The 17,949-nt window shown below is 37.3% G+C and overlaps 1 protein-coding gene and 1 long non-coding RNA gene across 7 annotated transcripts in view; one reads left to right on the top strand and one right to left on the bottom strand.

The window, feature by feature from the left end:
- The window catches only part of LOC141492581 (uncharacterized), a 115,624-nt gene extending 101,497 nt beyond the window's left edge, over positions 1 to 14,127 (bottom strand). For all 4 annotated transcript variants that reach the window (XR_012469968.1, XR_012469969.1, XR_012469970.1 and 1 more), the window contains exon 1: positions 14,002 to 14,127. This is a non-coding gene — a long non-coding RNA (uncharacterized LOC141492581). The remainder of the gene's footprint in view (positions 1 to 14,001) is intronic.
- Positions 14,128 to 14,289: 162 nt separating this feature from the next.
- Positions 14,290 to 17,949, top strand: part of C7H10orf67 (chromosome 7 C10orf67 homolog) — a 142,027-nt gene continuing 138,367 nt past the window's right edge. For all 3 annotated transcript variants that reach the window (XM_074192993.1, XM_074192992.1, XM_074192994.1), the window contains exon 1: positions 14,290 to 14,436. In XM_074192993.1, the coding sequence (XP_074049094.1) occupies positions 14,306 to 14,436 (131 nt within the window). In that variant the 5' untranslated portion in view covers positions 14,290 to 14,305. The remainder of the gene's footprint in view (positions 14,437 to 17,949) is intronic.

Raw genomic sequence — 17,949 nt, 5'->3', positions numbered from 1 at the left:
TTATGAATCATAGTCTTAGAGTGTTAAAATTGAAGAGAAATTCAAAGAAATTAACCCAATCCCTGATTTTACAAATGATGGAGCTGAGACCCATAGTGGTAAAATGATTTGCCCATGGCTTCATAAGGTATCTTCATAAGATAGAATTCTGGCTTCCTGACTCCCAATCTGGTACTTTTTCTAATTTGTGTATATACTTAGCCCCTGGGCTAAGATCACCCACTACTTTGTCTTTACTCATTTTCTTTGGTTCTTTAATTTTTTTTTTTTGTGAGGCAGTGGGATTAAATGCCCTGCCCAAGATCACACAGCTAGTATCAAATGTCTGAGACCACATTTGAACTCAGGCCCTCCTAACTCCAGGACCAGTGCTCTATCCACTGTACCACCTAGCTGCCCTTTCTTTAGCTCATTTTATAAAAAGGATAACAAAATAAAAAGATCTTTGATCAAATAATAAGTGTTTTCCTTATAAGCAAAATGGAGACAATCATAGTGCTTACCTCACTGGTTAAGATCTCATATGGTTGTGTGTGTGTGTGTGTGTGTGTGTGTGTGTGTGTGTGTGTGTGTTTGTATATATTTGCAAAACAAAATGCTATGCAAATGACAGTTAATACTACTAATGATATGAATTGTATTAATGTTTGTCTAATCAAAGTCTTAGTATAATGTGAAGCTCAGTTTTTATAACTTAAAATGATACCAAGATTTTGGGGAATATTCTATACTATAAATAAAACTATGAAAGGGACCATTATGGATTTGAAAAGTATCCTAAAAAAACCCATATAATATTAATGAAACATAGAGTTATGTCAGATAAAGTTGCCATAGAAAGATTTAGTACTTCTTTACAGAGAAGTAGAAAATTAAATAGATACTCTTAAAGCACATGATACAAAGGTAAAAAAAAAACCTATGGAAATACTTTTGGAACAAGCAAATATTATCTCACTTAGCAGTAGTCAAGGCTGATAACATAATCATACCCCTGAATTGGTTGACTGCAAATACAAGTAGTTTCCATCTGGAAGGAAAGCTTCTAAACAGCTGAGATCTAAGAATGGAACCAAAAGACCCTCAAGGAGTGACATCTGTATGAACTTGGCCAGCAAGATTGCTGCAGAGAAAGTGAACAAATGACTAATTCATGTAGATTTGATTATAGAAATCAAAGGGTTTTTGATGTTAATTCATGACGAGGTGACTATCTCTAGAAACTGCAGAGATTATCCTTAAGGAGCCCAAGGGTGGTAATTAACGTAGAATATATTAATGGAAACTGTGCAACACAACATAACAGTTTATAAAAATTTATGACCTATTGAATGTCTGTGTATGATATGGCCTGATGATTAGAATTTAACATATATGCATGTATGTGTAGACATGCATATAAAAACTGTGTATGTGTACACACATATAGATATATATAGGCACACACAGCTATATTAATACAACAGTATTATGCTTCATGAAATCTATATCTGTCTCATGAGGTATAATTCTGATGTAATAATAATCATAATACAAATATACATAATACATATACACATGCATCTATATGCACATATGGCTCTATCTCTTTATAAATATATAGAGATGCAAATAGATATATGGATAGATGGGACGGTGAATAAAGCACTTGAACTAGGTGTCAAGAAGACTTGGTCTTAGATGTGTGACCATGGGAAAATCCATTTGTTTACCTCAGTTTCTTCACCTGTAAAATAAGGCTAATAATAACATATTTCCAAGTTTGTGTTTAGGAGTAGTTGAGATAATAATTATAAAGCACTTAACATAGTATATGTTATATACTAGGTAGTATATAAATATTAAGTATGATTATTAGTATGATTATTATAGACTCCAGGTCCAAAACTCTATCCATTGTATCACCCAGCAGTCTTAAGATCCCATTGTGGTTATGGTTGCTAATTACGAAAAAAAAGCATCTCTTAAAAATGCTCAATCCCAGTTGCAGATTTCTTGGGAACCTGTCAGCTCCTTAGAGACTATTTCTATTAAATGTCTGAACTAAGAGGATCCTTAGAGATAATCTAATCCATAAATAGGTCTGTATATTTTCCCCTCTTTAGATACTTTTAATATTGGTCCCTAAATATCTTCATAATTGCATTGTCTCTAATGCAGATCTCCTTCATCAAATCTTGCTGCTTTTCTTGACTTTGCTCTTTTATCTAAGGGGACGTTGATATTAAGGTCCAAAAGTGACGGTTCTACTATAAAATGACAAAAACTGTAAAATGTAAAAAAAAAAAGTTGGCAAAAATGACTTTAGCATATACTTCTCATTTTCTTCTGTTTGTAGTACTTTGCTTTTTCATCTTTAAATGCACCTGGGAAGATTTTGTTTAGTTGGTTAGTTTGCCATGCATTCTTTAAACTGTTTTTACCTTCTACTGCTTCTCTCTACTTTATAAAATAATACTGCTTATAATCATCCATCATCCTTCTTCATATGATCTTACAAATGAATTTATATTTTAAATCATTGTAGTTATCTTTTTCCCTTTGGGCACATGTTTATTGACTATTTTCTGGACTCCTTTGGCCTCCCTGCTGCTGCAATTATTTTATACTGTTTAAACCGCTGGATGAAACTATTACAGTACATATTAGTTTCAATTCTGTTATTCATTTTCCTTTTTTATTTTCAACTTATTTAAATAACCAAGAGTTCAATAATTTTAATTGCACTTTATATCTTATTCATTCATTCTTTCTTTCTTTTTTTTTACAAATTCTGAATTTATCTCTGTGATCTGAAAAGTCAACAGATATATATCTCAGGGCCTGGGTGACTTTCACATAAATAACAAATGTTTACCTGTCAAATTAGAATTTATTTCATTCCTTATGATCTTCATTTCTTACTCACCATGTCCAGCACCTTACCACTTCTTTTTTAAAAAGAAAGCATTCACCTTCTCAGTGAGAGTGGGGTGTGGGGAGGGAGAAAGGGAGAGAATCTGGAACTCAAAGTTTTAAAAACAATTGTGAAAAAATGATTTGTACAGGTAAAATAAATGCTAAAACTAAAAAACACTAAACAAAAACTAAAAAAAAAGTACTAATTAAACAAAAACCAAAGACTATTACCATTAATGTTTTTAAAAAGGTATCTTATTATGTAAGTTTGCTATCTCTTATATTTTATTTTTTCTTAAGGATATGATTTCTCTTTCAACACATTCAATTTTGATCAATGAATAGCATGGAAACAATGCAAAGACTATCAGACTGCCTTCTGTGGGGCATGGGGGGTAAGGAAGCGAGACTAGGGGAAAAATTATAAAATTCAAAAAATAATAAAAATAAAAATACTAAGCAAAAAATTTAAATGTCTAAAATGCTGATGATTTATTAAATTTTATATCATATATATGCATGTATATTTATTTTATATCATAACATTCTTCTTCTGTGAAACTATAGATCTTTGGCTTCTTTAATTTCTTCTTTCTACACATTTCTGTCTTTACCTTTTTCCCACTCTCACACTGAAGTCACTATATTGATTTCACCCAAAAGGTCTTATCAAGTTCATAGAATTTCTCTTCCATTTTGTCCCCAGCATCCATTGTTGATAGATAAGATGAAATTATGTTCATGGTGGTCTTTCTGCAAATATTTCTACAATACATGTACAACAAGACATGGGACTAAATATCCCATAAAATAACACTCCTAGTTACTCTTTAGTATGTGGCAAAGCCCAGTCCACCAACTCCCTTAAGTTGGCATCATAGATGCCATATAAATAATCCTTCCTTTAGCTTCAACTTCCTTTTTTTGTTTCCTTCTGGTTTCATTTATAGCCAGAATGCAAAGATTGGTATGATTCAGCTCCTCCAGCAATATGTTCCTTCAGTCACTGTACAATGATTTCATAGATAGGGTATTAAAGTTTGCTGATGATCTAAATTCTGCATAATTCTTGGAACTCTATTTCCTTCTTTTCCATCACTGTTACAGTGGAAAAGGAGAAAGGAGGCATCTAAAATTGAGCATGATCTTTTATTTATTCCTTGTTTCATGTGTTACCAAAGACAACAACAAAAAGCAAAATTTCTGAGACTGTGCCACATCTGGCCTGGCTTTTTCTTCATTTGTCTTTTGTTCTTCATTTTCTAATATAGTTTTAGTGATTCTGGTTATTCATTCATTCCTCCATTCATATATGTGTGTGTATACAAATGTATTGTATGTGTATGTATGTGTATGTATGTATGTGTGTGTGTATGATTTGCCCAAGATCACATAGCTAAGAGGTATCTGAGGCCACATTTGAACTCAGGTCCTCTGACTCCAGGGCCAGTGCTCCATCCACTGTATCACCTAGCTACCCCATATACATTTTTGTTTCTTCTGATTTTATTCTCCATCACCTCATCTAGGTATTTCCATATTTCTTGCTATGTTTCATGTTTATCACTTATGATAGCACTGTGACATTCTTTTATGTGTCATAATTTATACATTCTCCAATTGTTGAATAAAGACTGTCTCTGTCTTACTAAAAATAGCACACTGGATATAATTTAATTCTTTTTGTTGGCTTGAGAACATTTTGAACATCAAGCATAGTGCAGTAAGTAGAGATCTTATGGATTAAGAGAAGCATGTAACTGGCCTACAATATCTAGTCATCAAACAAACAGTTTCAAAGTGCTTTTAGCTATTTTCCCCCCCTTCTCTTCTGTCAGAAATAATTGTCTGCTTTATAAAACCTTACTGAATCTTAGTCTACTTATCTGTAAAGAGGGAATAAAAATGCTCGCACAGCCTACCTTACAGTATTTATTTCGAAGATTAAATGTTTTTAAAGATGTCATTTAAAGCCGAAAGTGCTACATAAATAGAATTTATTCTCATTTAACTACTAGGTGGCACTGATGGCCAGTTGCTTGGGGGGGGGGGGGGGTCCCAACACTATCTTAGGTTCAAAGTAGTTAAGATATAAAGCATTTTGCAAACTTTAAAGTGCTATATAAAGCTAGCTCTCATTATTATTTATATAAGTCTTTGAGGGTAGAGGTATTGAGTAAGTCCCCTGCTTTCTGGGGTTACTAAAGAGTCCCAGACCCTCTATCTTTTGGTTCTCCCTCTCACTATAAGAAGTTGTCAGTTGATCTAGGGACCTGTGGGTTCATGCATCTAATGAAGTCAAAATTGAACTCTGAGCTTCCACTCATCGGCTGACTCCATATCCTTTGGAAATAGCTTTCCTCTTAGTGAAGCATCAATACATAAATAAATAGTACTTGATAACTAGGAATTACAATCAACAAAACTCTACTGAGCTATTTAAGCCCATCATTTTCTTAGAACCTGGAAATTCTCCCATTTAAGGGACTGAGCTAGACCTGAGAGTTCACATTTAAATCCTCCCTCAAACAAGCAAGGGGGTAAAACAATACAGTTCCCATAGTACATATGACTCATTCTTCCCACAGAATTGGTCATTAGGTACAACCCAGGAATCAAGGTCTTGGCTCAGTCATGGCCTAGGAGAATGGAATGTGGGGCCAACATGAACTGGAACTCAAAAGGTTTGCTGGTTTGTCTGGTTGGTAGCAGGAATTTATTGACCTCATCTGGTAGCAGCTAATAGAGATCCAAATGAGTGAAGTCTGGAGTCAACCCAACCAACTGGGTAGTGCCTGCCATTTTTCTTGCTTCCTTTTCCCTTGGGCAGTCTCACCTGATGCCGTATCATCATTTCACTCCTTGATTCTTGTGGTCACTGTCCCAGTACCCCAAACTCAGGGAAAAGAGACAGTGAGAAAGGCACAATTATCATTACTTTATGAAGCTGTCGGTGCAATTGCCCTGAGACTTCTTTCTAACTTGTTACTTCAGATCTTCTGTGGGCACAGAGCCCAGCGAGTCAGCTTTATTAAAACATTATAGAATGTAGGCATCATGTGTACTTGAGTCAAGAACTAAGAGTCATTCCTTAGTGAGAATAAAGGATAGAGGCTTTAAAGTACAGACTTTTTTGGCTGCTTAGAGGTCAGTCGTTTTTCTTTCTATGTGTTCCACATAGTTAAGGTTGCCTGACATCTGAATTCCAGGTTTTTTAGGTCATATTCAGCATAGATCCTTGGCTGCCATCCCATCAACAGACATTACTTACTATACAAGATGTTAATAAACGCTTCTACTTTAGAGATGTTTCCTGGGCTGGTGCCTAAGCTAACATTGAGGAGGGAGGGTAATAATAAGTCCTTTAATTATGTTCTTTTGGTTGTCTGGGATAAATAAGTGGGTAATGATCACTTTACTCACTACTTGAAATGCAATTTGCTATAGCTGAGGAAAAAGCGCAATAACATCCCAGTGTATTTGTCATCTTTCTGCTATTTGTAACATTTCCCCCCCCACACACACACATATCCTTTCCCCTATTTGAAAATGGTTTAAGGTAATGGTGAGGAAAACTTTCACTTCAAAAGTCAAAAAATCACATGACCTTTGGCATAATGGTGCTGGTTCCCCATTGGAACTTGCTGTACCCCAAGATACATGCTGAAATCTTACATGCAGCAGGGTTATTCTGAGGGTAGCATCAATAATCTGGAAGTTAGGTGGTACACTGGATAGAGCACTGATCTTTGAGTCAGGAGGACAAGAGTTCGAATCCAGTCTCAGACATTTGCCACTTACTAGCTGTGTGACCTTGGGCAAGTTGCTTAACTCTGGCATCCAGGGCCATCTTTAGTAGTCCTGACTAATATCTGGCCACTGGACTGCTCTGGAGGATAAAGTAAGGCTGGTAACTTAGCAGAGCATCCCTCACTCAAATCCAATTCATGTGCTTGTCATAATATCACCTGAAGGACAAACGTCATCAGCACCAATAAGCAAATAAAAAGTATTTGATAACAAGAAGACAATGAATTATAATCAACCAAAAAAAAACCCTACTGAGTTATTGTAAGCCCATCATTTTCCTAGGCACTGGAAATTTTCCCATTTAAAGAACTAGGATGGATCTGAGATTTCTTAGCAGCATATAAATTTAAGTCCTCCTTTGAACAAGCATGGGGCTTAAACAATACGGTTCCCACAGGAAAGATGGAAAGATTTATATGAAATGATGCAGAATGATATCAGAAGTATCAAAAATGTATATGAATGATACTATTGACTAAAATTTTATTAGAGGTTGAAGGAAAAAAGTCAGTGTTATTAAAGTTTTAAGCAGAAAGTTTTTTAGAATACCTTGTAAAGTAATTGGCAGTGCCCGAGTCCTACATCAAACCCAAGTTCCTTTTAAAGAGCAACAACCAGAATCCCTTGTGGACTTCATCTGACTCCTTCCAGGTGGCAAACCATCACTGCCATGCTTTTTAGGAAGGTGCAGGCATTCTTTTCGTTGCAACACGAACAATGATCTCATTCTGGATACTTTTCATAAAGGATTTAGTGACATTTATGTAATACAGGCATTTATACCTCCCTGGTTTCTGAGCCTACTATTTCCATTCCAAACCCCTTATTTTGAGAAAATTGGCATATGGATGGAGCATGACATAACACAGATTCACATAACTCAGCCAACCCCACATAACCAGAGATTATAGCTGGAGATAAAAGAAAAACAAACACTTTTCATGTAATGACTATGCTGAAGGAATTTAAATGGTAAACCTAGCCTGAATTCTCAGGGTTTTTATTGGACCATAGAACTTATCCATACCAGAATAAAAAATTTAAATGATAGGTTTTTAGAGTCAGCACTTAAATTTAAATCAAATCCTCATGCTACTTAATTTCTTACTATTAATAATCATAAAATATTCCCATGCAAATATGCATAACACATGAAAAGTTGCTTCAGAGTAGATGCAAGTTTTAAAAAACTAAATTTTATTGGTTTGAAATATAAAATAATGGTCATTTATGTTCCTGTGATTTTCATCATTTAAAGAATGATAATTTTATAAAGTTGTTTCTGAATGGAGTAGGTCACTGAATTTAATGTGATCTTAAATACACTTGAATTTAATAATAACACTTAGCTGTTTCAATCCCAATCATTCTCTAATTTCCCCAATTTGTTGCACATAATACTTCTTCCAGGGCAGTTAGATGGCAAAGAGTACAGAATGCTGGGTAGAAGACTCATTTTCCTGAGTTCAAATTTGGCCTCAGACACTTTCTAGAGGTATGACCCTGGACAAGTCATTTAAGCCTGTCTGCCTCAGTTTCCTTACCTCTAAAATGAGCTGGAGAAGGAAATGGCAAACTGCTCCAGTATCTCTACCAAGAAACCCCAAATGGGATTACAAAGAGTCAGAAACAATTGAACAATACTTGCCCCAACAGATGAGAAGCTAACTTACTTGGCAGTTACAGTCCAGTTCTGTACTAACATGAAAACTGGTCTAATAGGAATACTTTTTAGACATCTTAGAATCATAAGACTGGACAGGACCTTCAAGGTCATCAATCAATCAAGTCTTAAATATATACTACTTGCCCAGCACTGTGTCCTACCACCTTATTTTAAAAATAAAGAAAACAAGGTTTACCAAGGGTGAATGACTTACTCCAACTCTCACAGGATAAACATCATCTATATATGAAATCAGTACCAAATTTGAGAACTAAGCTCCCTGGTATTTCATTGCCTCTGTCTGGGCAGTACAGAAAAATGCAGAAATGAATATTTGTATATTGCATTTGAATATGGAAATTAGATTTAATTTCATCTCAATCCAGATAAGTAAATATTTATGACTGAATTTCTTTAAAGTGTTATAGTGTAACTTAAAGAGTACTGAGCAGAATTTGTATTTGTGTATGTTTAACTATGTTGTCAAAATCAATCAATAGAGCTCCATGAATTATTGACCCAATGACTCATGGAATGGGCTGGGAGTTGCCTCCAGTTTTGATACCATTAATTTATAATTGCAATAACAAAATGGGTAACTAAGTGGTGCAGTGGATAGAGTGCTAGATCTGGACTCATCTTCTTGAGTTCAAATCTGGCTTAAAACTTACCAGCTGTGTGATCCTGGGTAAATCATTTAACCCCTGTTTGCCTCAGTTTCCTCATCTGTTAAATGAGCAGGAGAAGGAAATGGCAAACCTCTCCAGGATCTTTGCCAAGAAACCCTAAATGGGGTCATGAAGAGTCAGGCAGGACTGAAATAGCAAACTAGTCAACAGGATATCACAGTTTAGTTTCAAGTCTTCACAAGATTAACATTTTACAACTTAGAATAACTAATTTTAAAAATTTTAGTCTATTTCTAATGATCAAAAAACACTTAAGATAACAAAACATAGTTTAATAATTTAGTTCAACCAAATCTTGTGAAATATTGTATGTGTAAAGGGCCTGAGGATCTTTTTAATAAGGGGCCAAAACTGAAAATTCATATATGCTGGGACACTGAATTCCATATTTGGGGAATTTGGATTCCATCTTAATTCCAAAGTGATTTGGAAATTTTTTTTTATGTTTTCCACAAGGGAGAAAGCTTTCTACATATATGTATATATATATATAGCTAAAAGAGGATTTTATAAGAGTTTAACATGTATATATGTCTGTGAAAATTAAAAATTTTCTTGAAGAAAATCATCTATCATCTTTACTGATGATAACTAATTGTAGTTTTGGTTAAGTTCTCATTTTCATCTTTACTCTTAATTCGAAAGGTAGCCATTATAATAGAAGATATTACATTTTTCAATGTTGTATTTTTGTTTTTTGTCAAATATTTCTCAATTATGTTTCTTTTTTTCCTTAATATTTTATTTTTTTCCAACTACATGCAAAGATAGTCCTTCCCAAGATAGCAATCTGATATAGATTATACATGTACAATCATGTTAAATATATTTTCACATTAGTCATGTTGTGAAAGGAGAATCAGAACACATGGGAAAAATGCAAGAAAGGAAAAATTAAAAAAAGTGAAAGTAATATGCTTCAATTTGCATATGGATTCCATTAGTTCTTTTTCTAGAGGTGGTTAGCATTGTCCATCACAATACTTAGAATCAACTTTGATCACTGTATTGCTGAGAAGAGCTAAGTCTCTCATAGCGGATCATTACACAATGTTGCTGCTACTGTGTGCAGTGTTTTTCTGGTTCTTTCCCTTCGCTTAGCATCAGTTCATGTAAGTTTTCCCAAGTTTTTCTGAAATCTGCCGGCTCATCATGTCTAACAGAGCAACAGTATTCCATTAAATTCATACATCACAACTTGTTCAGCCATTCCTCAATTGATGGGCATTCCCACAAGATCCAATTTTTTACCATCATACACAAAGAGTTGCTATAAATACTTTTGTACATGTGGGTCCTTTTCCCTTTTTCCTGATCTCTTTTGGGATATAGATCTAGTAGTGGTATTTCTGGGATCAAAAGGTATGCAGATTTTTATTGTCTTTTGGGCATAGTTCCAAATTGCTCTCCAGAATGGCTGGATCAATTCACAACTCCACCAGCAATGCATTAATGTTCCATTTTTTTCATATCTTTTACAATATTTATCATTTTCCTTTTCTCTCATATTAGCCAATCTAATAGGTGTGAGGAGATACCCCAGAGGTCTTTTAATTTGCATTTCTCTATTTGAGCATTTTTCATATGACTCTAGATAGATTTACTTCATTTGAAAACTACCTGTTCATATCCTTTGACCATTAATCAGTTGAGGAATGACTTGTATTCTTATAGATTTGATTAAGTTCCCTATATATTTTAGACATGAGACCTTTTTCAGAAACACTGACTATAAAAATTATTTCCTAGTTTTCTTCTTTCCTTCTAATTTGGGTTGCATTGACATATGTTTTTTTTATTTTATTTATTTAAGGCAATGGGCTTTGTCTGAAACAGGATTTGAACTCAGTTCCTCCTGACTCCAGGGCCAGTGCTCTATCCACTGCACCACCTAGCTGCCCCCACAAAAACATTTAAACTTAATGTAATCAAAATTATCTATTTTGCATTTCACAATGTTCTTTATCTCTGACTTGGTCCTAAATTTTCCCTTCTCCATAGATTTCACAGCTAAATTAATAATAGGAGCTATATTTACACTTATTTATGCATTGAGTTTTTTCTAAGAAATTTCCAATTTATACATTTACACAATTAAGATTATTAGCACTTAAAAGTAATCTTAGGGCAGCTAGGTGGAGCAGTGGATAGAGCACTGGCCCTGGAGTCAGGAGTACTTAAATCCGGTCTCAGACACTTAATAATTACCTAGCTGTGTGGCCTCAGGCAAGCTATTTAACACCCTTGCCTCGCCAAAAAAAAAAAAACCCTAAAAAAAAGTAATCTTAGAAGTCACCTGATCCAACCCTCTCATTTTATGAATGAAGAAAAGGAGACCTAGAAAGTCCAAGATTACCCAAGAAGAAACTGGGATTCCAACCCAGATTCATGGACTCCAAAGTCAGTGCTTTTAATCAATGAGGAGAGAAGAAAATTTGCCCCCATAATATGAACAAAATCTGGAAATTTGGAAATTGAGTATACTTTGAAAACAATGGTAGTTTTCTAAAATCAACTAAATTAGAAAAAATATATTTGCTACAAGGAAAATTTGGAGGGAAGGGGGACAGGAGGAAGAGGGGAAAGGATGAATAGGGAAATGATAGTTTATAAGAAACAAATGGCCTCAATAACTATTAAAAAATTCTGTTAAAATAAAAAGGCATCTAACAATTTCCACTCAGTGAATGACAAATAAGTGAATATGTAAGTTTTGCTCTCAAATAAAGTTTTCTGTAAAAACCACAGCTTAAAGTAGAACTGCATTCCACATTGCAAAGGTGATACAACCACATGTTATTCGGTTACACCGGTGTAAATCTGATCAATCATTGCACAGAAAACATTCCAGGAACACTTACTAATTTGGAAATTCTTCCAGCACTGTGTGGTGTGTGGCCTTCTACTTTAACACCATCAGTTAGAATCCAAAATCCTAATAAGGGATGAGAAACCCTACAGGATGGGTACAATAGATTTCTTCATCTCCTCCTTAAAGGTTACGTTTGGCATGAGAGATGCTAGGAATGTACCTGAGTAGGTGATTGTGGAAAGAGTGTGGGCTGAAGCTGAATTGGTTGGGCAGAGTAAGGGCAGGGCTGTGCTTTGAGTGGCCAGAGGATCTGTATTGCTCCTGAAAATGAGAATATTTTTAAGAGGAGGCTGACTTAGGCCAAGGGTATTTTAGGGGCAGCTAGGTGGTGCAGTGGATAGAGCACCAGCCCTGGAGTCAGGAGTACCTGAGTTCAAATACAGTCTCAGACACTTAATAATTACCTAGCTGTGTGGCCTTGGGCATGCCACTTAACCCCATTGCCTTGAAAAAAAAAAGGGTATTTTGATCAGCAGGGCATATTTTTATGCCATAAAGTAGCAAAAAGACTAGAATTTATTAAGTATCCTGGGGTAGTAGAATGCCCAGAACTTTTAAAAGTTCCAAGAAACAGGGTTCAAATTTTATCTCTTGGACCACTCCATTATTTTCTGGGGCTTAGTTCCCCCATCTGTAAAAATAAGGACATGAGAGTTGAAATTTATTTACTAAGGTACCTTCAAGCTGATGAGATGAAGATAGAAGATTGCATTAGGGCACACCCTGTAGGAAATGTCATAATTGTGCTGGGTTGAGCCCATTCTTAAATTTTTAGAGTGAGCATTTACACCTCAGACATCTTCAAGCAATCCCTAGGCACCAAGGTTTAATGTAGCATTTTTTTTTTTATTGTGTAAGCAACACAGTGAATAGAGCTTAGGCCAGGCTTCAGGAAGACAGGAGTTCAAATCTAGCATCAGATGCTTCATAGCTGAGCAACCCAGGGCTCTATTTTCCCGTTTCCTCACTGGTAAAATGAGAATAAAGCACTTGGCACATGACTGTATCTATCTTTTTATCATCTATCCATCCATCTATCTATCCATCCATCCATCTATCATCTACCTGTTTATTTATCTATCATCTATCATCCATCATCTATCTATCCATCCATCATCTATGATCTACCTATCACCCATCCATCTTTTTGTCATCTATCTATCATCTATCCATCTATCATCCATCATCTCTCTATCTCCCTACCCACCTATCTGGATGTATATGTATACACACATATATACATATAACCTACATATAATACCTATATAACAGATGCTATATTATTAGTATTATTAATTTAGATTAAAGTTAAAAGTGAGTGCATAACTTGTCTTATACCAACATGCCCCCATATTAACTATAAACATCGGTTTTTTTGTTTGTTTTTGGTGAGACAATGGGGTTGAGTGATTTGCCCACAGGACCGGTCGCATTTGAACTCAGATCCTCTTGGCTCCAGATATAAACAGTTTGAGAAAACTCCTTTCCACCTCCAGAGGCAGAACTGACCAATTCTGCGATGCATCTTGAAGCACAGTTTTTGACTAGATTTTTCCTTGCCTTTTTTTTTTTTGCAATATGACTAATATGGAAATGTCTCTTGCATGATTTCCCACGGATAACTGACGTCCTGTGGCTGGCCTTCTCAGAAGGTGGGGGAGGAGAAGCAGTGGAAAAATTTGGAACTCAATTTGTTAAAGAAAATAATTTTTAAAAAAATACCACGGCTTAGGGGCGGCGAGGTGGCGCGGTGGATAGAGCACGGGCCCTGGAGTCAGGAGGACCCGAGTTCAAATCCGCCCTCAGACCCTTAATAATCACCTAGCTGTGTGACTTTGGGCAAAATAAAACTTTAACCCCATTGCCTTGCAAAAACCTACAAAAACGACTCTACACTTCTAAAGAAGATTCCTGTGTACTAAGATCTCTGTCTTTTTTTGCTACTAAGTTGTGCATAGCTCTTTGTTTAATTAATGACCGGGCGAGCCACTCAACCCCATTTACCCTGCAAAACCCCCCCAAAAAACCAACCCCCCGCCCCGGGCTTGAGGTGCGGGCGGGCTCACCCTGGGTGACTGCGGGCAGCGGCGACAATCATGACCAACAAGCTCAGGACACAAGCCCGAGCCTTAGTTCACGCGGGGTTTCCAGGTGGGCAGCGGCCCCCCGCGCGGGCACCGGGGCAGCGCCCACGTGACTGGACCCCGAGGCGCGAGAAGGCCGCATCCGGGTTCTTGCTTACGAGATGACGTGGACTTGCCCCGCCCCCTCCTCCGGCTCCTCCAATCAGAGCCCGCCTCGCCTCCAGCCCGGAACGGTCGCTATGACAACCGACGCCAGGCTACGGCCTCGCGCCTCGGAGACGCGAAAATGTCCGCGTTCGAGACGGTCGCTGCCGGCCCGGGCGCCCCGTGGAGCCCGCCGCCGGACGCGTTGCGGAGGAGGCAGCTGTGCTCGCGGCCCTCCGAGGAGCAGCTGGAATCCTGCGGACTCGACTCTCGGTAACGAAGGGCTCCCGGGCCCCGCCCCGCTCGAAGCGCCTCAGCACCGCCTGCGACCTCCCGCCGCCCCGGCTTCCGGCTTCCGGGCCCCGCGGGGCCTCCGGGCCCCTCGCGCCGGGCGCCACTGCGCACGCGCCTCCGCCCCGCCCTCCCGGAGTCCCGGCTCCGGACACGCCCACCTGCGAGGGGCCCCGCCCTCGGGACAGCGGAGGAAACTCCCGCGGGGCGGGCGGAGGCCAGAGGACTCACGGCCAAGGACACGCGCGGCTCCGGGCGCGCCAGGAATAGAACAACCGTATTTCCCCGAAAGCAAGAATTATCCGGAAAATAAGCCTAGCCCGATTTTTTTAAGTATTAATAGATAATTACAAACAATATTCCTGAGGTTCAAGCTCAAAATAGATTTCTGCACGTGAATAAATGCAGGTTTGTTGTACATGAAAAAAAAATAAGGCATCCCCTGCAAATAAACCTTAAGGCTTTTGGGGAGCAAAAATTAATCTACGACCGTGTCCTATTTTCGGAGAAATACGGTAGCTGAGTTCTTGTTAGGAATTCTAGGCAGCGATTCTTAAACCTGGCCTGGGTCCAGGAGCCCGGGTCCAGGGGACCTTAGGACCATTTCTGTGAATAGTAATTTTAAATGAATTAAAATAAAATATATAGGATGGCAAAGGAGATGAATTCTGTTGAAATACAGTTTTCATAATATTTAAAAAGACTAGTGCACTGGCTGTCAGCTGTCTCTTCTCTAGGGAAGGGCTGTCAGTCCATAACTGCTCATAAATGATCAAGCTAGAGCTTCTTTTTGGCTGATTATTCAGTGATGGGAAGAGGAAATTTTGAAAAATATTATTTGATTCATTAAAAAGTAGTCTTTTGGGGCGGCTGGGTGGCACAGTGGATAAAGCACCGGCCCTGGAGTCAGGAGTACCTGGGTTCAAATCCAGTCTCAGACACTTAATAATGTGGCCTTGGGCAAGCCAGTTAACCCCTTTTGCCTTGCAAAAACAAAACAATAAAAAGTACTCTTTTGTTTTTGTATTGCCTGCTTTTCTAACCAAACCTTGCAACTAAATTTAAAAAACATTCAAAAAGCAATTCAGCAAGCCTGTATATACATCCATCCCTCATATACACACATATAGGTATATATATGTACACATATACATATATACATAAATATTTTATATATACTTACATAAATATGTATATATATACATATAAATGTAAAGGAGAAGACGTTCTTAATGCAATTTTAATACTGGAAGATATAATGACAAGCCCCAAAACTCTTAGCTCTGGAGTCAGGATCCGAAATTTAGAGTTCAAAGGAACCTTAGAGGATATAATTTTACAGAGGATGAAACTCAGTCCCAGAAAGGTGGTAATTTGCTCAAGGGAGTCCTGGTGAAAAGTTGCAGAGTATTTGGACCTAGGTCCTTTAACATTAATCCATAGTTCAACTGAATTGAGACAGCCTCCTAATCTGAATTCCAGATTCTAGCTTTGCTTTTTATATCACTAAATATAAACAAATGGTTTAACCTCTCTGGAACTCAGTTCCCTCTTCTGTAAAAGTTGAATGTGTAGAGAGAAGAATCAGATCCCAGAGGAAGAAAGAAAGCATTATATAATTATATAATACATAAGATAATTTTGAAAAATTGAAGATAACAAGCTTTGGTCTTCAAATAATCCCTGCAGTTCCTTCTCTGAATATAGATAGTATTCTCTATTACAGATCCCCTAAAATTGTCCCTCATCATTGCACTGATGGGATGAGCAAGTCCATCATGTTGATCATCACCCCATGTTGTTGTTAATGTGTACATTGGTCTGCTTCTGCTCATCTCACTCAGCATCAGTTCAAGCAAGTCTTTCCATGCTTTTCTGAAATTCAGTCCCTGTTGATTTCTTATAGAGCAATAATGTTCCATCACATACATATACCACAGTTTGTTCAGTCATTCTTCAATTGATGGGCATCTCCTCAATTTCTCATTCTTTGCCACTACAAACAGAGCTGCTATGAATATTTTTGTACATGTGGGATTTTTATCCTTTTTCATGATCACTTCAGGATACAGACCCAGAACACTTAGGAAAACACTTACTGGAGACAGATAAAACTTTGGTTTTAACTAATAGTACTCCTTGAGGATTCTGATAGCCATTTTTTATAGAATGTATGAACACTGGTCAAAATACAAGTTTCTTACAATTTATTAATGTTACATTAGAAAAATCTTACCTGCACCCTCATTAAAAAAAACAATCACTAGCAAGGCCACAGCTGCCTAGAGTCATTAAAGCTGTCTATGTCAAATTCAATTTATCAAAATAGAACCATATCCTTATTGAATTGTTTATATCACAACTTTAAAAAAATAATGACCCTCCTTTTTTAAAGGCAAGACAAGGGGCAGCTAGGTAGCCCAGTGGATAGAGCACTGACCCTGGAGTCAGGAGGACTTGAGTTCAAATGTGATCTAAGACACTTGATACATACAAACTATATGACCTTGGGCAAGTCACTTAAAAATAAATACATAAATAAAAAAAGGCAAGGCAAATATTCAGGAATTTTCCCATTTTGCCCATCTTTCCACCATTCCATTCCCATTTGTAAAAAAAGATAAATCCAATGGAGGAGCCATGATTAGAAGTCTGTTGTTTTTTGTTTTTTTGTTCTAGGATGTGTTTATTGTCTCTACATATGAGCCAGGAACCCCAAAGTTCAAGAATTGTGTGAGTGCCTTCAAAGGAATGGATTTAAACAGAAAAAAAAAACTCAATGTGAACTAAAGAACCAGACTGAAATCTTTGTAGGCTTTGAGGACTCATGGAATGTACCAGAGCAGTTTAGGCAGCCTAGTCTTGGGGCTGCAGCTCCTCCAGAGAGAGAAAGGTTTATAGATGCAAGTTCTGATTGAGAGGGATGAAAATCTACCTTTATTAAAAAGGGAAGAGTAAGCCATTCAAGGCAACCAGGGAGCATAGTGAAGAGAGGACTAGACCTAGAGTCAGGAATATCTTCAAATATGACCTCTGATACTCACTGTGGGACCCTAGTCAAGTCACTTAACTCTGCCTCAATTTTCTCATCTACAAAATGATCTGGAGAAGGAAATTATAGTATCTCTGCCAAGAAAGCCCCGAATGGGGTCACAAAGAGTTGGACACAACTGAACAACCACGGCCATTTTACCTGTCTGATTAATTTGCTTCTAACAAGCTATGGGAAAGGATGTGGGAGGAGGGGAAATGGGAAAGGACACTGTATTTTTTCCTTTCTTGACAAAAGCAACTCCAATTTAGAATAAACTTCTGTTTCATTATAAAAGTTCATACACTATTAATCCCTACATTTTGTCTGCCTGTATCCTAGTTTATGTGTAAGACAACCAAAAGCACGCAGTGGACTGCTCCCATCTTATTAGCCCTTGCCTTGAATATTATTACAGTGTTGAATCCTCTACACCATCCTACTCTCAAGGACAAACTAGTATA

Source organism: Macrotis lagotis, chromosome 7 (genome assembly GCF_037893015.1).
Source record: "Macrotis lagotis isolate mMagLag1 chromosome 7, bilby.v1.9.chrom.fasta, whole genome shotgun sequence".
Lineage (NCBI taxonomy): Eukaryota > Metazoa > Chordata > Mammalia > Peramelemorphia > Peramelidae > Macrotis > Macrotis lagotis.
The sequence above is the reverse complement of the archived record's forward strand: the minus strand, read 5'-3'. Positions and strand labels throughout refer to the sequence as shown.